At 41.5% G+C, this 21192-nt stretch overlaps 2 protein-coding genes across 2 annotated transcripts; both read left to right on the forward strand.

Moving 5' to 3' along the window:
* The first annotated feature begins 2183 nt into the window (after positions 1 to 2183).
* her8.2 (hairy-related 8.2) lies at positions 2184 to 4402 on the forward strand. Its single transcript, XM_047392274.1, has 4 exons — positions 2184 to 2513; positions 2591 to 2686; positions 2783 to 2861; positions 3658 to 4402. The coding sequence occupies exons 1-4, from the start codon at positions 2451 to 2453 to the stop codon at positions 4017 to 4019; spliced, it is 600 nt and encodes a 199-aa protein (XP_047248230.1). The 5' UTR covers positions 2184 to 2450; the 3' UTR covers positions 4020 to 4402.
* A 4495-nt stretch (positions 4403 to 8897) lies between these two features.
* Positions 8898 to 12401, forward strand: her13 (hairy-related 13). Its single transcript, XM_047390809.1, has 4 exons — positions 8898 to 9321; positions 9404 to 9490; positions 9594 to 9675; positions 11131 to 12401. Exons 1-4 carry the CDS (start codon positions 9238 to 9240, stop codon positions 11541 to 11543), a joined length of 666 nt encoding a protein of 221 aa, XP_047246765.1. The 5' UTR covers positions 8898 to 9237; the 3' UTR covers positions 11544 to 12401.
* Positions 12402 to 21192: the final 8791 nt, after the last annotated feature.

Below are 21192 nucleotides of genomic sequence, written 5' to 3' on the forward strand. Positions count from 1 at the left end.
CAACTGATACAAACAAACTCAAAACCAAGAACTACGAAACTTAACAAATAGTTTCAAATCATAAACACAATAAATTGTAACTGCAACATCTGAGTGACATCTGTAGGCAGTCTGGTGTCAACACAACAAGCAACTGAAAGGTTATACATGTTTAGACTTTTTTGCATGATGTTTGTGCTGCGGTCAGTGAATGGACATAAGAATGATGTAGATACTTTTGTAAAGGAGTCTCAGCTGAATATCTGGACATAGTGTGTGTCAGTCTCAGAGTTAGTCAGCTACAAGTGTGTTATTGTTGCTAAAGAGGCCAAGGGGACCCTAAGGCTTAAGAGGTTAAAGAATATGTTCACATTCAGAACAGTTTATGCTGTTCAATAAAGTTATGATCCTTTTCATACAGTATGTTTAAATGTGTGAATGATGATGGATGTGTAACCACCACACATAAGGACTCTGCTCTTCTGACTGGTCAGCAGCCAAACCTTCAACCTCCTCCTCCTCCTCCTCCTGGACTGTCCACCCACTCTGAAGGTCATTACTCTCTTCATGCTGACTAGGTTTAGCTGAATAGCGGCTTTTGTTTGGCCTTGTTTCCCACGACCGGGCGTTCGCCTGGCAGTCGCGTGGCTCTGAAACAGGGGCTCCAAGCTTTGAGGTGGGGTGAGGTTGTGAGGGAGTAGAGGAGCGGGGAGGGGAGAGGACATCTGGTCACTCTGACATCTGTTGGTAGTGAATGTTATTTGGAAATATTTTGTTACATTATATCCATAATTGGCAATGTATTTACAGTATGTGGTAGTTTATGATAGACCAAAAGAAAGTAGCATGTATTTGTAAAGTACAATGATACGTTGTATTTTTTGTCCAAATAAAAATCAAAAAAATGCAAGATGCATGTTTTTATCCTTCTGAGTTCTTAGTTTATAGAAGCATTTCTGAAATATTTGTTCTTTCTTCTTTGCAAAATACCTCAAGCTTGTTCAGCCTGGATGGAGACTTTCTGTGAACATCAGTTCCCACGTCTTGCCAGAAATTTTCAAATTTAGGTCTGGAGTTTGACTAGGCCATTTGAACACATGAGCATGATTTGATTTAAACCACTGACCTTGCAGCTCTGACTCTGTAGGGTTTATGTCCTGCTGTACATGTCAACCTCCACCAAAGTCTCAAAGCTTTTGCAGCCTCTAGCAGGGTTTCTTCCAGTATTGTCCTTTATGTAGCTCCATCCATCTTCACAACTACCATAACCATCTTCCCTCATTGTAATACATTCTATGTCTCTTAATTTAGAAACAAAAGTTCCAAAGTTGCCTTAAAACTATGAGTCAAATTTCAGATTTGCATGGTCTCAACTGTGACACGCTTAAAAACAGTCTGGCTAATTAACTAAGTTAAACATTGGAAAACATAAACCTATGTTCTGTGCAAAAAACTCATTATAACAAGTGAGGTTTAAGAGATTAAATAGGGGGATTTAACAAAGACAGGCTGTCACTTTTTACAGTGCTGTCACTGCTGAATAAAAATATCCCCAAAGCATGATGCTGCCACTATCCTGTTTCACCATACGAAGTGTGTGTTCAGGGTTATTTTCTGTCACAAATAGCTTGTTACTTGTCGGCAGTTTAGGTCTCATCTGACTGGAGCATCTTCCTCCACTTTCACATGTTGTGACACTTCAAGGCTAGTGGCAAACTGCAAACAGAACATTGTTTGGCTTCTTTAAACAAAGACTTTCTTCTTGCCACTCTTCCATAAACGTAGGATTTGCAGAGTGCATTAATTATGGTAGTCATGTCCCAAGACTCCATGAGCTGTGGATCTCTGTAGCTCGTCCGGAGTTACCTCTTGGCTGTTCCAGATTTTTATTTGTAACATAAAATTTAAACACTGTAAAAATGGAATTTGACACCATATGGTGTAAAGATATCACCAGGTTATAGTCAGATAGACGTGTTCAGGTGATTTGTCGCTCTGGTGTGTGGCTGTGAACCTTGAGGAAGCAGATTTTGGCTTTTCTCCATAGACCAGTGTAGTGTTGCTTTCCCCGTGTGAATGGGCCCGCGGCTCCCCGCGGCTCCCCGGGGTGAAGCACGGTAATTGCACCTTCTTGTTCAACGCAGAGAGAAAAGGGAAACTGCAGCTTTTTTCCGCTGTTGGGCGGAGGGAAGCAGTCCTTGGTTTCAGGCTGGACATCTGTCGCTGGTGAGTTTTTTTTTTTTTTTTTTTTTTTTTTCTAGGCTCTACAGGTCATTGAATGAAATCAGTGACCTGTCAGTCTTGACTGATGGGGACCCCATGTGTGGGAAAATCCAGCAGGCAAAGAACTGCTTCATTCACATGCTAATCGCGTCCTATAAATAAGAGGCTTGTGGCGCGCCGAGGACCCTAGAGACGCGCTAAGATCCGGGGAAGAAGGGACAGAAGCACAGAAACGCACCGGGTGAAACATGACTGCATCATCTGCGGCGCACAACGCGAAGAAACACCCCAGAGCCAAGGAGGAGAGAAAGGTATCATTCTGTTTACGCTATTAACGCGTTTTTCTTATCGGTGTGGTGCTTGGCTTCATGGGATGTTGTTGTTGCAGCTGAGGAAGCCGCTCATTGAGAGGAAACGACGCGAGAGGATAAACAACTGTCTGGATCAGCTGAAAGAAACTGTGATCGGAGCCTTTAGGCTGGATGTAAGTGCCACCGTCTCTCCCATCTCCTCTACAAAGAAACCAAAGCAGATCAAAGCAACGTCCTTCATAACTTCAGAATTTCTTTCTTTTCAACAGCAATCCAAACTGGAGAAAGCAGACATCCTGGAGATGACGGTGAAACATCTGCGGAACATCCAGAATAATAAACTTAATGGTTAGGGACTTTAGGGTTGTTTTTGACACATGGATAAATTTATTGTTATTCCTTTTATAGTAAATTTTCCGTTGCCCCTTTTAACTATATCTGCTGTCTAAATCTTTTGTTGTGATAGCTGATTAGAAGATGTCCGAATGAAGACAAGTTAGAGTCACACTACCAACATTAGGCAGCAGAGGGCAGCATCTGCACATTATGGATGAACCCCTTTTGGTACTTCAGGTTTAAACGAAATAAATAGATTTTTTAAAGGAACGATTAATGGGATGCTTTCAACAAAACCAACAACAACAAAAAATCACATTTTTGATATTACCTGGATTTCTTTTATTTTCTGCTGTCTTCCAAGGCCTATTTTCTATCTATCAAATTACATGTACAAAATATATAAACTCCATACAATAGGCATAAAAGTAAAATCATAATAAAAATATATTTTAATAAATCTGGCACTTGCGAGCTTTAGTGCATAGATCCTCCACCAGAGGGCAGAAAACAAGCACAGGATATGATGCAGCAGGGTACTGCGGAAAGTAAAAACTTAGTCAAAGAAGCTAGTGGTACATGAACTATGGCTCAAACTATATGTTTGGCGTTACAGGGTTGAAGCAATGGTTGTGTTGGATCTAAATGCTGTATGAATAACATAAGAAATATTCGTAAAAAGAAATTTGTTTTATTCGACCAATTGTGCCTTGATATAAATCAATAATTATAATAAAATTTCCCTCTCACCACCAGGAGTTCTTTGCAGCACTGACTCCATCTCTTATTTAATCTTTTTCTCATCCAGATCAAACTTTAGGCCTGGAGGCCCAGCAGAGATTCAGCACAGGCTATATCCAGTGCATGCACGAGGTCCACAACATGCTCCTCACCTGCGACTGGATGGACAAAACGCTTGGCTCCCGGCTCCTCAACCACCTCCTCAAGTCCCTTCCTAGGTCCAACAATGAGCTAAGCCGCCCCATACAGAAGCACGACGTGCCACTCTTGACCAGCAAAGGCATCCTCGCCTTACCCCTTCGCAGGGATCCTCTGATTGGGAGTCAGCACCAGAAGGAAGAGCCAGCTGACCAGGTTCCTGAACGTCAGGAGAATCCAACACTCCATAGCTCCCACCTGGGGATGCTGGAGATGTGGAGGCCCTGGTGAACTGGTGGATCAATGATCTAAGTTGTCCATTTTGTTAGACCATCCTCTGTTATGTATCTTATAGATATGTTGCTCAGAAGACAAAGAAGTGGGACGGTTTTGTTCCAGTGGTTTCTGTTTTTAGGTGTGCTATACTGACTCTATACAGACCTTCTCTCAGTACTTCCCTAAAGAAGTTGACTTCTTGTAGCCTGCATTATAGAAGGCCCTTATTAATATTTCCTTTATTTATTGTATTAACATCTATTTATTTCATAACATATGAAATGACTTTGCTTCTTTGACCCCTTGCTCAGTGTTGAATACATTTCTGTCTTCGTTTCTTTACTATTTAACCTAAACATTAATAACAATAAAGTATTACTTAATTATTAAAAGCTTAATGGACTGTTTTGTTCATCTAGAATTGTTCTTATAAGTTGTATGTTGACAATGTTTTTCAATAACACAGTGGATATATCATTGAAAGTGAAGTCTTTAGACAGTAAAATGTTTGATGTTTATAGGGTATACCTTTGCTAGCCGGTTCATTCACGTTCTATTATATTTTTGTGGCTATCTCTTTTAGAACTTAGCAAAATGGGTAATATCATAATTCAATTTATTTGACCAAATTTTAAATCGCAGAAGTGAAGAAACAAATCAACTGCAGAGACCCCTAACCATTGGCATTTCTTTTTTAGCCCCTTTGGCCTCACTGTTTCCAGTTAGAAAAACTCAAAGACATTAGCCAAAGTAGGTATCTAACAAGCCCTTTTTCTTCCACTGCACTTAGTAACGCTGGGTAGTGGAATAGAAACAAATGTTTTTTTGCTACAAGTTAATGTTTGTAGGGTTATCTTTAACAAAGGCTAAACAAAAACAGTAATATGATTTACTTTAAATTCATTAAAAAATCTGATGAAAAATTAAACAAACAGTGACACAAAACCGGTTCATTTTCTTTTTTTTAGCCTATTTGATCTCTTTATCCGCTAATAAAACTCTGCCAGACATCAGCTAACAAGCACATCTTTGTGCAACTAGCTGGTGCTGGACAGCTGGGCTTACTCTTTATTAAGCAGTTCTACTTTTTGAAGGGAAACAAATCTTTCTAAAGGTTTTATGGTACCCCGAGGTCCAACATGTGTCCTTAGAGGGAGCAAACATGCATTGTTACGTGGAGGACAGAAATGTACTCTTCCTGTATTCCCATTTTTTACAGTGCAGGTTTAAATAAGAAATTGCAAGAATTTGAAAATATGCTGTATAAAAATGTAAATGACCTCATTTCACACCAGGGAATGAAGTTGTTCACTTAAAATAAAATTAGCATCTTACCTGTAGTTAGCACAAGCACGTGCTGTGTTTAAAATTCTACACTTTGACCAAAGAACTGTTTATTAGGTCAATGTAAACAGGCAATATTTAATGTGGTGTTATATACCTAGTCTAGATTTTGTTGTCCAAATTCACTTGTTTTCCAGTAAATCTTATGAGACATTGAGAGGTTGTCTTTATTTTCCATCTTGCATTCTAGGCTACACTGTGGTGTAGTTGTTAGCACCGTTGCCTTGCAGCAGGATGGTCCAGGGTTAAAAACCCAGAGGGACCCTTTTCTCTGAGGCATTTGTATCTACATCCTGTGGATGTGTGGGTTATCAAGCTTCCTCCCAACATCATGAAACATGTATGTTGTTAGGTCACTCAATTGCTCTTAGAGTGGGTGCATGCTGGTCTGTCCTTTATGTCACTGTGTTTGACAGGTTACCAGTCCTGGGTTTACCCTTCCTGCCATCGCTCGAGAGTAAAGAGGCACAGAAAATGGACTGACCTTTTGTTTTAATCCAAGCATTATTGGTTTTGTTATGACTTGGGGGCGTTTGGTTTTTGATTTGGGTTTTTCTCTTATTCTGATTATGTTCTCCAAGTTGTTGTGTTTTTGATTCTGCTTCTGATCAATGTTTTCCAGGTGGTGCTTTATTTCGTTGCTTAGGTTTAGTTTCTCATGATTATTGTATTCTGTTCATAGTGCTTTCTAGTTTATTTCTGTAAGATTTTTCCATTGGTTAGATTGTGTCAAGCCCATATATACACCGTTATTCTGTTTACTCCGCGGATACTCCATCATAGTTCACGTCAAGCCTGTTTTGCCTACCTGTCCATGCCTGCTTCTGCCACCACCTGTGAGTGATATTGTGATAAATAAAGCCTTTTACTCACTGCCACTCAGCCAGTCCATCTGCATTCTGCACCACACACCACATTGTGACATGTTTAGTCATTTTAGTCATTTTTACCTGCACTTTTTTAGCCTTAGTCACTCTAACTGATTTTTTTGGATTGAAAACCTAACCGAATATGTTGAGTGAAATCCATAACCATACCCTGTTATGTTAAATCAACCCAGGTCAGGACAGGCCCGCATTTGACCCCAGACGGTGTTAGCAAAATACCCTAAACTGGAATGTATCAGAATGTGTAGTGTAGATTATCAGCAGAATGATGTTGTATCTTGCAGTTCCTGTTTCAGATCTTCCATGAATATTGTTTCCTATTTCTTAAAGTCGTCCCATTCTGTTCATATCTGATGGACAGCATTTTTAATTAAGGTCAAACACTTCTGCTTTCTTCATCTACTTGTTCATTTTATCTATAGAATTTACAGCTTTTGCCGATACCGTGTTCTGGCAAAAAGTTTGGAAAATGAGCCACTACAAGTCCTAATTTTATCTGCACTTTAAAATATGATCTTACAGATATCAGACGCTTATGTAATGGTTAATTTCTGCAAGGTCGTCTTAGTTTGGAAAACGGTAATATTAAATCTGTTTGTAATCTATCAGTGTTTTTGGTTTGTTTTTTAGAATATTGGCTGTGCATATGACCAGTCCATCCTCCTGTTGTTGTTAAAATTGTCCAACACATGCAGTCAGACGGATGGTCCAAAGTAAGAGGGAGGAAGGCAGAGAGGGGGACGTCTGGTCGCTCAGTGTAGTTCCCCAACAAAAGCAAGCAGAGACAGCTGCTCTCTCTCCCCTCTGCTCGCACCATTACTGCTCGAAAACAGTAATGTGAAGGTGGCGAGGTGCCAAAAAACACAACTCAAAGGTCTGCAGCGCTTCCTTGAGTTGTTTTCGTACATTTTGTGCAATCTGGGCAAATACTGTGCGCGTAAGAAAACGCAACTGAAAGATCCATCAGTGCATTTACCTGCACGACTGCACAGTTGCATGCTTTCTTTTTTCCGAACAGACGGATCTGCTCCATTATAAGGGCGATTAGCATGATAATAGTGTGTACCGAACACGTATAATAAGTAGGGCAGAGGGCTGTTAGACAGAAACAAATAGACACTGTGCGTGAGGACAATCCAGACGCAGACACACACACACATTTTATAATAACAACCATATGCTATAAATAATCTGCAGGATGCAAGGTGGTTAATCTTAACACGCCATCCTCATATTTGTCATGTTTCCACTGTGTGACACTGCAGAGTGGTGGTCAGCTCTGCAGGTTATCGATAAAAATCATCTCTCACACAGCGGGGGGGGGTGACTACGTGAGAAAGCCGCTGCGCACCAATAAGAAGACACCAAACAACAGAGAGAACAAATGAGGCGCAGGACAACACCTGTCGCTTTCTCTTTTTGGAGAAGGGCCCTTAATTCCCCAGGCTGATTCAGCTCAGACCGAGGGGCCGCCAGCAGCAGCTGCCAACTGAAGGCATCGCGTTACATCCGCCAAACAGCCCGATGGATCTGCTGAGGCTCGGGCAACAAGGGCCAGCAGAAACAGAGGCGGTAGGGCAGGGAAAATACTGCACACAAATACAGATTTACATGCTTGAAAAAAACTAAAATCTCAAGTGTGGCGTGCGTTTCTATAACCTTAAAACTAATTGCAACCAAATGCCATCAGAAATCATATTAAGCTTTAAACATCTCACTGAGCACTTTCAAACATTGATCCAAAAATGAATGGAGCTAACAACTAACCTACCAAGAGATGGTGGTCCCCCTAAGCTAGCAGCCAGGGCAAAAAGAACTTTATTCACCCTCCCCGTCTCCCACGAGCCATGTAACGGGCACAGCAAACATGTGGAAGAAGATGCTCTGATCAGATGAGACCTAACTTGAACCTTCTGGTTCATGCAAAACTCCATGTGCATCAGAAACCTAATAATTCACATTACCCTAAACACCATCCCCACTATGAAACATAGTGGTGGCAGCATCATGCTGTGGGGAAGAAGCTAATGTGAAGATGGTTGGAGCTACATACAGGACAATGCTACAAATAATCCTGCTGGAGGCTGTAAAAGCTTTGAGACTTTTGTGGAGGTTCATCTTCCAGCAGGACAACAACCCTAAACATGCAGCCTGCTGCAGTGGAATGGTTTAGATCAAAGTATATTAACGTGTTAGAACGACCCAATAAAGTCCTGACTTAAATCAAGTTGAGAAGCTATGGCAACATTTGAAAGGTTGTTCATCATCTCCATCTACAAAGTGTGAGCATATTGTTGTCTTAATGTGTGGAGTAGGTGGACCAAAGGGCAAACAGGAACTCAGGCGCCACATGGTGAGTAGAAGGTTTAAGAATAGGAATCATAAAACTTACAGGGAAAACTTGCGCATCCAAACATAAAATACCATTTAAATATTCGGAAAACAGTATAAGAGGTCTCACTGTAAGTTCAATAGGATCACATCAAACACTATTTAACATCCAGCATATAAAAAATAGCAATGGAATAACTGTTAAGAAATTAAAACGTCGGTCATTCTGCGAGCTGCATTTTGTGCAGCGGATTTGAAGTGCCTCCCAGCAGCTCATTATGGGGGAATAAGCGTGCGGCCGTTCCCTTAACCCAACATATTGTGTGGTTAAAGCCGGTCCAGCTCCTCGGGCAGCACACCGCGGCTGGCCGCAGACAAAGGACCTGAGCGCTCATTGGCTCCGGCCGTGTGCGCTCTGTTGGCCCCCAGCGCCTGCAGCTCCAGCCTCTATTCACATGTTAATAGGCCCCTATAAATACTAACAACAGCCAACCAGCGCCAGCAGCACGACACACAAGGGTGGCACAAGAAACACACGGCGCATCGCCTGCTTTTTTTTTCCTCTCGGTCTGCTTGTAACCGGTTCCGTTTTCCAGCTGCCCCCTTCAACTACGACACAGGAGGCGAAAAGCAGCAGTGAGACAAACCCCATACGCGGCGTTCCGACCAACATGGCCCCCGCTGCCCGGCCCGGTAACGCCGGACTTTACATGGAGGACGAGTCCTGCTACGGGGTTCAGAAGGCGGACAGGAAGGTCCGGTGATGATGATGTGGCGTACATTTATAAATGAGATGAAAGAGGGAGACTTTAATGATGTTTTTCTTTGTTACTTTAGATCAGGAAACCTCTGGTGGAGAAGAAGAGGAGAGCTCGCATCAATGAAAGTCTACAGGAGCTGCGGACTCTGCTGCCGGACACAGACGTGAGTTTACAGCAGCGCACATGCTGGACCGCAGGGTTTTACTGTGGACGTTCATTTGGACCAGTGTTTGTTTGGTGGAGCTGACCTTAACCGTTTTTCACAGATGCATTCCAAGATGGAGAACGCAGAGGTCCTGGAGATGACAGTAAAGAAGGTGGAGGACGTCCTGAAGAACCGGTCTCAAGGTCAGAACCGAATTGTGTTCCACTTTTAGTAGGGTCAGAGTTAGGATAACCCGTATCTTCATACTGACGTGGTGCTGAAAAATGAACTAATGCTTTTCACATGTGACAGATGCTCCTTATCTCATTATCAATATTTTAACCACCTTTTGGCTTTTCAACGATTATAAGGCAACACTGTGTGAGCACTGATGACAGATTTATTGGAAAAAAAAATCTTTATAAATGGTCTTAAGGAGTAAGCATGATATTCTAAATGAGATATGATAAACTTGAGTTATATGACAGTTTCCCTGTATCTGCTTAAAAAAAACCAGAATATTTTATAACGTCCTTTTTTGCTTTATATGGTGATTGGTATGTCAAATATTGGGAAAAAACCCCAGATCCTTTCCTTATTAAATGAATTCATCAACGAAGAACTTCCATTGTCTTTGTTCCATAAACACCCCAACCGCCAGTATTAAATTTGATGTACTGCTTTCGTTTAATATAAATCAGATTTGGTTCAGGGACATATGATTTGATGGATGTGTGGTATAGTCTTGCATTGCCTTCATATTCTGATGAATTCTAAACTACCACTTTTATAGAAACACCTGCAGCAGATTCTTTTCTCTTATGTTCTAGGTCTTAAAAAAGTAACAAGCGGCAGCCAGACCTCAAAGAAAACTGGAAATCAAAAAGTCTGATCGGTGCATCTTTCAAATAATGACATTCATTTATTGTTGTTTTACTTTTGATACACAGAGATAAACAAAAAACATAGAATAAATTCAGTCATAGTGTGAGTGACACAGGTATAAGAAGCTGATATTAGTTGAATAATTAATGTCTACTTTATGTAAATCTGTAACCATATAAAGAACAGGTACCCTAATAACAGTGATTGGTGGTTCCCCTTAATTGTTTTGATTGGAAACATTTTCAATCAGATGAAACTGTCTTTATTGTAAGCCAAGGACAATTGCAATCGTCTTCTTTCAGTCAGCTGACCAGCAGTGCACAGCAGCAGGTAGGGGAGGGGCAGCAGTAATACTTTATTTATCAACGACTGGAGAAAACTCCAGTCACTGGTAATTTTGCATATCTTTATTTCTGTAAATGGACTGAACTTATATAGCGCTGTTCCAGTCATGTAGACAACTTTACACTAGAGTCACATTCACCCAATCGCACTCACTAACTCTCACACATTCATACACTGATACGCAGATCGGTAGGCAACTTGAGGTTAAGTGCCTTGCCCAGGGGCACATCGACATATGGCAGGAGGAAGCTGGAATTGAACCCACAACCTTCTGATTGCAAGATGACTACTCTTCCTACTGAGCTACAGTCGCCTCAAATTATGTCATATATAGTGGTATGATGGAGTATGGGAATACCTTGATCAGTTTATTGCCTGCAGAGAGAGGGTGCAGCAGTTAATCATTTCCTTTGGCTTTCATCCCACAGAGTCCGACGCACTCAGCCGAGAAGCCAGCGAGAGGTTTGCAGCCGGCTACATCCAGTGCATGCACGAGGTCCACATGTTCGTGTCCAACTGCCCAGGCATAGACGCCACAGTGGCGGCCGAGCTCCTAAACCACCTGCTGGAGTGCATGCCCCTGAACGAGGACCACCTCCAGGACGTGCTGATGGACCTGATCACGGACACTCCGGGGACCAACGGTAGCACTTGGCTTGGGGCCACCGAGGGGCTCTGCTCGAACCCGGCCATCTCCACCTCATCTGCCGACGAATTGTGCTCAGACCCGGACGAGACAGACAGCGAGCACAACCGGAGCTCGACGGAAGGAGCGGAAAGCAGGGAGGCTCTGAGCATGCCCACCATCACATACGCTCAGTGTATGTGGAGACCTTGGTAGGAAGGTCTGCAGCTGCAGCAGGGATTGGCTGGAAACAAAGTGCGGGATTTCATTAATGTGAAACGCCAGTGCGTCTCCTTCAGAAAGAGAAAACTCCACCCTACCTCAGCACCATTAGCTGCTGAAGCCTTTCTGGACTTATTTAACCCATTCAAGAACTGCCAACTGACATGCACTGAAAGTCTTAAGAACTCATGATCGCCATGTGCTGATTTCCATTTCTGTTAAAGGGACCAAACCTAGTTTCTGAGGACCTGGATCTTCTATTTGCTCTTACTGAGGTGCAGCAGCTTTCTTCTGCATTCTGGGAAGTGTAGCAGTTCACTAAATAAATTACAAGTTCAAGCAGATGGAGCAACATTTGACCCATAAACACGCCCAGAGTTCTTTTGGATATCACAAAAAAACTTTATAAGTGCACTAAAGGGTGGAGTTTTTCCTTTCTTATCAACAGGGCCCCAACTCTTGTGGGCCTCTGCAGCTTGGGACCTCCTGAAAGGACTCCCCTCTTCCCTCCTCAGTGCTGACACCCTGGCTTTTGAGTACTCTCTTAAGACTTCTCTTCGCACCTGGAAGATAAAAGAACATCCCCTCTCAACACTTAGAACCCAACAAAGGACAGAAAAGGACCAGTTGAAGGTGCTCACACTTATTCTGTGTGTAACTGTGTATATGAAGTTTGGTTGAGGAGAAAAGCTCTTTTTAGCACCTGAGAGGTCTGGCAATGCCTCTGATTAATATAAATAATCTATGGTCTTTCGTGTATTGCTGTAGTTTATTAGACACAGAGCCTAATTATGTTGTAATGTTTAATAAAACGTCTGAATTTGCTGAATAAAATAAAGTAGATGAAATATGTCTGGCTGATGTGATTCAGTGTAGCATAATTTAAACTAAACCAACACACACTGCCTTGCAAAAGAATCTACATCCCAATAGCTTTTTCACATTTTGTCACATTACAAACAAAATTTGATGCATTTTATTGGTCATCACATTTTAAGTCATCACAAAGTAGTTCATTATTAAGAAAATGAAGTAAAATATATATTATTTAATGTTGGCAAATAAAAATCTGAAAGTGTAATTGTATTATTCAGCCCTCGTGAGTCAGCACTTTGTAGAGACATCCTTCAGTTACAGCGACAGTTCTCAGCAATGTCTCTATCACCATGTCGTATCTAGAGACTGAAATGTTTGCTTGGTACGTCTTTGCAAGCTGAGTCAGACTGAATGGACAGCATCTGCAAATATCTACGGTATATGGTCAGGATGTCCTGTTGGATGCTGAAATTCTGCTTCAGTCTCAAGTCTTTTGCAGCTTCTATCAAGTTTTTTTTTTTTCCAGGATAGCCCCATATTTAGATCCATCCATCCTCCCATCTCACCAGCTTCCATGTCCCTGTTGGACAAAAGTATCCCCATAGCATAGTGCTGCCTACACCTTGTTTTACCATGAAATTTTGTTCATCTTATTCTGCAAATAGATTTTTGCCACGTGTAGCATTGTGCATAGGCCAAAAAGAAACATTTTGACCTCATCAAACCAGAGCAACTTCTTCCTCATCTTTCTTTTATGTCCCTTGCATGACTTGTGGCAAACGTTCAACTGGACTTTCTACGGGTTTCTTTCAACACTGGCTGTTTTTGTAAAGTGTTTTATGAAAACCCAGATTTGTGGAGTACATTGGTAATAGTTGTACTGTCAACAGATGTCCCACCTGAGCTGTGGGTCTTTGCAGCTCCTCCAGAGATAGCATGGGCCTCTTGACTGCTTCTCTTATTAATGCTCTCATTGGCCTCTCAGTGTAGGAGCACACCCATGTCTTGGTCAGTTTGGAGTTGTGCCTATGACTTTTCAGATGGTGGACTGAACAGAGCTCTGTGGGATTTTTAAAGCTTTGGATTTTGTTTCATAACCTAACCCTACTTTAAATGTCTCCACAGGTTTTTTTCCTGACCTGCCTGCTGCCTTCCTTGGTCATCATGATCCTGTTTTCCACTAATGTTTTCTAACAAACCTCTGAGGCCTTCACAGAACAGCTGGATCCATCGATCCGTTCATTGTCCATTCTTGCTTGGGGAGCCTGGTGCCTCTCTCCAGCGGTCCTTCGGGGAGAGGCGGGGTAGACCTATACACTCTATAGCTGCAGAGCAGCTGGATTTAAACTGAACTTCAAATACACACAGCTGGACTCTGTTAACTGATTAGTGACACTTAAAGGCAACTGGTTGCATTGAGTTTTATTTAGCACTATCAGAATAAAAGGGGGTCATATAAATGTTTGAAAATCATGTATCTTTTCCCTTAAACTACCCCATTTTTGCACCAGTTTTGTGTTGGTCTATCACATAAAAACCCATTAACATACATTGAAGTTGGTGGTTGTAACGTCATCAAATGGGAACAGGTTCACTCAAATGATTGAAACGTTGCTTCTTTTTAACACATCAATACACTTTAGTTGTTAAATCAAAGTGCGCTCCCCAGCATGATGCATGCAGACACAGTCACACCTCCTCACACGTGTCATTAATCTCACCTCTGTTACATTGAATGTTAACAAATTCCTGTTAAATCCTGTCTGAACCAGTGGTGGTCCTGACAGCAGTGTGGCCCTTCACTCCTGATGTCCAAATAAGGGACAGTCCAGTAAATAACCAGCCAGGTTTCACTTCTTAAAAACTTTCAGGTTCCATTTATTTTACAATTTACTCATGATCATTATTAGGTGAGAATTGGACATCAGCCGCTTTGCTTAATATCTGATGGCCTTGTGAAGGGGACAGGCTAATTAGCAAACACTGAGAGGGTGGGGGCCGAGGTAGGAGGATCCGGGTGTGAAAGTGGAAGGAAACATTCATGATTGGGATCAAAGTCAGAGGTTATGTGTGACAGAATAGCTTCAAAGTCAGTGAAGGACAGTAAAACATTAGAGTTCCTCTTCAAAGGGATAAAGTTCTCTTCCTTTCTTTCTCACGCCTGTATACAAACCTTCCTTATGACCTTCATACTAAATAATTAGGCTAGTAAAAACATAAGAGGATAGATGAAGTAAAAGTGGACATGTAGAGGAAAGTTCCAGTGATGTAAGAAGGGTTTTCTTCTCAGAAGGTTGCATTTGTATTTGAAACACAAGTTTTGGGCCTGTTTATGATATGCTTTTTCTGTCAAAATGCAAGTCACAGTTAAATTCATTTACATGGAACCTGCAGTTTAGTAAACTACCTGGCTTGCGTTCATCCAAACTGCTAAAGCTACGATGGTGCATATATAATAACATAATCAGAAAACTACACAAAGACACCTGGATTGATGACTGTGGGAAACGTTGCTTCACCAAAACCCAGCGCATCACCACAATCTGCTGACCCCAAGTGACGGATGAATGAAAATCAGAGCGGTGGGGAGGACTCCTGATCCAAACCATCAGCTGTAAGTTTGTGAGTGAGCATCTGAAGGGTGAGGTTGAAGGTCAGCGCAGTGCAACAGTTGGTGGGAGGAGGGGTTCAACGGCAGAGGTGAGCATATGGTGCTGAAATAGATCCCTGGGGGCATCCAGCTATCCTTGGGTGCTTCTCAACTGCCTTTGAAAGAATAATCACCTCCTCCAGGGCCGCAGCACCGCAGCTTTAGACAGTTATCTGGCTTATCGATAGTTAAAAAAGAAAAAAAAAAAACGGTTGCTTTCTCTGCTTTGTATTTTCTACCAAGTCGTTGAACATGTCTTCTATGCACCAGTTCAACATTGTCTTCTTATTCTTTTGTAATAACTCTGTGTATGTACATATTTACTTTGAAGCAACATATTTATCATCAAATGTATATAGTTATATTTGAAATATAAGTAGATTGAGAGCAAAGTGGATCTGAAGTCAGATTTCTTGTTTGTGTGTATAAAACTGATTGTGATTCTGCTAGAGAATATTATAAGGAATACTTTTCTGTCACTTGTTATTGGGGATTGAGAAAAGCCACGAATCCTTGTTTTTAAATCAGAATGACAACGGAGAAACCAACCGACCCTGATCTGTATCTGTGATTCTGTTGAAACCAAGCGAAGGACAGGTAGGCTTACAAAAATGTATGCAAATAACTTCAGCTGACATACAGGACTCCCCAATGTGGCTTTCTAAAAATGCAAAATAATATCATATAATAATAAAACTTCTAGAAAAATGAGTGGCATGGTCAAGCCTTAACTATGCCAATGCCACACAACAGCTGGTGTGCAATCCATCAAAGAGCACAGAGACCATTCTCAAAACTTGAAACCAAATTTGGACTTTATAGGCACAACCATCAACATTACATTTAGAGAGGAGACAACAAGGCCTATGATTCCTACTGTGAAACACAAAGGTGGATCACTGATGGCTTGGGGATGTTGGAGCTACAAAGGTACAATTGCTAGAAAAATGAACGCAGCATGTTAAAGAGCCACTGAGATTTAAATTGTCATTTACAAGGATGACAGCACGGTGCACGATGGCGCAGTTGGTGGCACTGTTGCCTAGCAGCAAGAAGGTCCTTGGTTCAATTCTTTCTGCATGGAGTTTGCATGTTCTCCCCGTGCATGCGTGGGTTCTCTCCAGGTACTCTGGCTTCCTCCCACTGTCCAAAAACATGACTGTTACGTAAATTGGTCTCTCTAAATTGCCCTTAGGTGTGAATGAGTGTGTGCGTGGTTGTTTGTCCTGCATGTGTCTGTGTTGCCCTGCGATGGACTGGTGACCTGTCCAGGGTGTCCCCGACCTCTCGCCCGTAGACTGCTGGAGATAGGCACCAGCTTCCCCACAAACCACTATAAAAGAAGCGGTAGAAAACGACTGACTGATTGACATGGACAAGCACTAAACAGCACTAAAAGACATCATACATCAAATCTAACAAATTATGAAATATCAGTGATTCCCAAAATATAAATGAATAGAAAAAAAAGTCCAATAACATATTCAACAGTGTAGTGAAACAATTCCTTAGTCACTTGAAATCAGATCTTTAACAGTTTAAAAGCTTTTATTGAAAGCCACACAGAGAAACAAGTTCCTTCAAATGTAGCTCACACAGGAGCTGATTCCATGCTTAAGGGGCGAAATACTCAAAAGCTTTTTTCCCCAAATCAGTGCGAGCTCATGTCATCATCAATGGGAACAGATTTAGTGAATGACTGTAGGAAGATCCCACACTTTTCTGGATAATGTAAGATGTTAGATATAAGTTGAGAAGGCCTAGGATAGCGTTATAACGGAGGATATGTCAATAGTCTAATGTTCGCACCGACAATGCAGACAGTAGAGTACAATGATGAGTTAAACTGCTGAGGTTTGTGATGAATCTTAAGGCTTTGTGGCAGACGGTGTCAAGAGAATTTAAGCACTTTGACGAAGCATTCATATGAATTACAGCTCTGTAGTCAAGCAAAGACATAAATGTGGCACAAGTCTTTTCTTAGATTCAAAAGAAAGACATTTTCATGCAAGATGGATCAAGAAGTTAAAGGAACTGGTGGCTTTTTGTCAATAAGATCTGGCAGCTTTACGTTCTGAGAAAATCAAGTAAGATTTAAAAAGGGTAAACACAACTCTTTCATAATAACAAACAGCTTCACCCAACTACTACCAATAGTGGAATAAAAAGGTTTTTTGTTATGTTCACATTCACTGGAAAATGGCCAAAATAAACATCAATGCTGCCAGAGTGCTACACGGTGGTGCAGTTGGTAGCACTGTTGCCTTGCAGCAAGAAGGTCCTGGGTTCGATTCCTGGCCTGGGGTCTTTCTGCATGGAGTTTGCATGTTCTCCCTGTGCATGCGTGGGTTCTCACCGGGTACTCCGGCTTCCTCCCACAGTCCAAAGACATGTCTGTTAGGTTAATTGGTCACTCTAAATTTCCCTCAGGTGTGTGAATGAGTGTGTGCTTGGTTGTTTGTGTGTTGCCCTGTGATGGACTGGCGACCTGTCCAGGGTGTACCCCACCTCTCGCCCATAGACTGCTGGAGATAGGCACCAGCTCCCCCACGACCCACTATGGAATAAGTGGTAGAAAATGACTGACTGACTGCTGCCAGAGTATGGAAACTAATGATCCACAGTCTGCATGTTCTGCTGATTAATGGTAGAGATAGAATAAAAACTTCTAACCAGGTAAGGAGTTCAGTGCTACTTTAACAACTTGTTAGACAAAATGTTTCACTTTGTCTAGATGAAGCCTCTGTTAAAAAGATGTGCAATAAAACAAGGTCTAACAAAAAGATGTTTCTTAGGTAACCCAATAAGTAAATAGAGTCCACCTGTGTTGTAATCTCAGGAAAAATAACGTTTTTTTCTGAAGACCAAGGAACCCAGCAGACAGGTCAGGGAGAAAGTTGAGGAGAAGTTTAAAGCAGGGTTGGGTTAGAAAACAATATCCCAAGCTTCAACACATGGCTCTCCACCTAAACTGACAGGTTCAGCAAAGAAAGCACCAATCAATAAGTAGGAGTGGGAATCTGTTGAACAGCTATTAGATGTGCACTCCATATATCTGCTTTTTCTGGACAATAATTGTTTATAGAAAGTCACAAGAAGTTAAGCTTGTAGTTTGCAACAAGACACATGGGATGCAGCCAACATGTGAAAGAAGGTGCTGTGGTCAGAGGAGACATTCAAACTGTGTGTATTTTTTGTGACAAAATACCTAGATCTGCACATCTGGCTGAAAATGTCAGCCCATGGAGAAACATGATGGTGGCAGCATCATGCTGTGGAGGTGCTTGTCTTCAGCAGTGAGAGGGATGCCGGTCCAGGTTGATAGGAAGTTGACTGTTAAGTTAAATTCTGACGTGAGAAGTTGACATCTATGGCAATAACTTGAAAGCTGCTGTTCACTGATGCTTTAAATTTGGCTGAGCGGCTTGAGCTCTTTTGCAAAGAAGAATGAGGAAAACCTTCCATCTCTAGATGAGCAAAACTGGTGGAGATCAAGTTTATGATTGCTATATGGCAAAACGTGAAAAAGTTCATAGGGCATACATGCTTCTATAAAGCACTGTCAACGAGATAACAATGGGATCTGATGAGTCATGTCTCTTGTCTTGCTCCTATTTTTAAAATTTAATGTTAAAATTTCCAACCACTTGAAAGTTACGTTTGATAGACTTTAGATGACCGCGCTGGTAAAAGCAAATCGCTAAAACCCAATTAATGAGTTGTAACAACTTACACTTAAAACAATTTGTTTTTAGCTCTTTATAGGAATAGGATCTGTAGAAATGTCCATTAATAAAGGCCTTCTCAGCATCAAGTAAAGTGACGAGGATTGCAGGAGAAAAACATTTCTGTGTAACATATTTTTGGAACATTATTTCAGATTATGCTTTCATTGTTAGTAGCTGGCAGGTTGTGTCTGACCTTTATAATGTTTGGCTTTAGCTGCTTTATGTATTTGGAATGCTTCCTGTCACAAGTTCATTAAATGTTGGTCATGTGCTTTAACAATGTTATGAAAATGTAGCAGGTAAACAGAGTTGAAATGCATTTTCAAAAATGGTCTTCAATCTGTAAGATATGAAGCGCTTAGGCGCCACCTAGTGGAGATCTTAGTGTGAATTACAGTTCATCCATCCATCCTTCCAGAGTGAAGAGTTCTCTGCAAACGTAAAGGTAGAACTGATCCTCACCAAAAACTAACGAGTTCTCTTATGGAGATCTTATTTAAGTCAAACCTATATACGCATGCATACACGTCTATACACAGAGTCATTGTGTGGTAAGACTATACGTTTGCTGAAGGAGACAACTGTGACATTCACCTTTCACAAATGTATTCTAAATAAAAATACTGAAGTTAAAGACTGTTTTAGAATGGGTGCTACTGTCTGAATTCAATAGGTTCAGTCTCCAGAAAGTTTGAGTAAAGCGGCTACAACATCGGAGATTAAAGTTTTGAGTAGGATACATTTATTAGGAAGCGTTTCAGAGTTTATGGTCAAGTGATCATCACTGTTGTTATCAAAGAGCAGGAAGGGCTTAATGTTTCATGAACATTAATGACACTTTTAAAGGCCATGACTGTTGTCATTAAGTGTCATTTGGTTTTTGTAAAATCTGCATCCCAAACAGTTCCACCTTTTACCCTTTGTTTTTCCTTCTTCGTCATGAAATCAGACCAGTACATTTAAAATTCTATCCAAAAGTGGGGTGGTTTTTGATCCCTTCATCTGGAGAGGGGGAGCAGGGGTGCTGCCAGGTCTTGCCTCAGAGGCAGAACCCCAGAGCTCAGAGTGACAGCAGGAGAATGAGTTGGGAAAATAGCAATGGTGTGTTGTAGTCCATCTTTTTCATCTGTGCCAGGCTTTAAGCTCATTTTTACACATGTGATTTCTGAGCAGGATAGAACATGGTTTTACACTGAGCCTGTTTGCGTTGGCTCAGGTGTCTTTTCTTTTAAACAGAGTTTAAAGAAAGTTTTTTATTGACTGTGTTTACAATCAGTTTGCTGTTACGTATGCAAAATGCACCTTTCTTTAGATCAGAGTTTAAAATAACAAGTTAGTCAAAGAATTTAAGAATTTAATTTTTATGGCTAAATTGTTTAGCAATTTTGCTGTGTATAATTTTCCTTATGTATAATACCATAATAAATGTATACATTTATATGATTTACAAACAGCCTCTGTTTTACACAGTGCAGTGTGTTGCCTGTTGGGCTTGTTTTCATAGAGCTGGTTGCTTGTTTCTCTCGCGAGATCTGGCAACACTGATACGAAATAGAACAGAAGAACATGAAACTGAAACACCTGTCATTTTAGTGTGGGAGGTTTCATGGCTAAATTGGACCAGCCTGGTAGCCAGTCTTCATTGATTGCACATTGCACCAGTAAGAGCAGAGTGTGAAGGTTCAATTAGCAGGGTAAGAGCACAGTTTTGTTCAAAATATTGAAATGCACACAACATTATGGGTGACATACCATAGTTCAAAAGAAGACAAATTGTTGGTGCACGTCTTGCTGGCGCATCTGTGACCAAGACAGCAAGTCTTTGTGATGTATCAAGAGCCACGGTATCCAGGGTAATGTCAGCATACCACCAAGAAGGATGAACCACATCCAACAGGATTAACTGTGGACGCAAGAGGAAGCTGTCTGAAAGGGATGTTCGGGTGCTAACCTGGATTGTATCCAAAAAACATAAAACCACGGCTGCCCAAATCACGGCAGAATTAAATGTGCACCTCAACTCTCCTGTTTCCACCAGAACTGTCCGTCAGGAGCTCCACAGGGTCAATATACACGGCCGGGCTGCTATAGCCAAACCTTTGGTCACTCATACCAATGCCAAACGTCGGTTTTAATGGTGCAAGGAGCTCAAATCTTGGGCTGTGGACAATGTGAAACATGTATTGTTCTCTGATGAGTCCACCTTTAGTGTTTTCCCCACATCCGGGAGAGTTACGGTGTGGAGAAGCCCCAAAGAAGCGTACCACCCAGACTGTTGCATGCCCAGAGTGAAGCATGGGGGTGGATCAGTGATGGTTTGGGCTGCCATATCATGACATTCCCTTGGCCCAATACTTGTGCTAGATGGTCGCGTCACTGCCAAGGACTACCGAACCATTCTTGAGGACCATGTGCATCCAATGGTTCAAACATTGTATCCTGAAGGTGG

Source organism: Girardinichthys multiradiatus, chromosome 18 (genome assembly GCF_021462225.1).
Source record: "Girardinichthys multiradiatus isolate DD_20200921_A chromosome 18, DD_fGirMul_XY1, whole genome shotgun sequence".
In the NCBI taxonomy this organism is placed as follows: Eukaryota; Metazoa; Chordata; class Actinopteri; order Cyprinodontiformes; family Goodeidae; genus Girardinichthys; species Girardinichthys multiradiatus.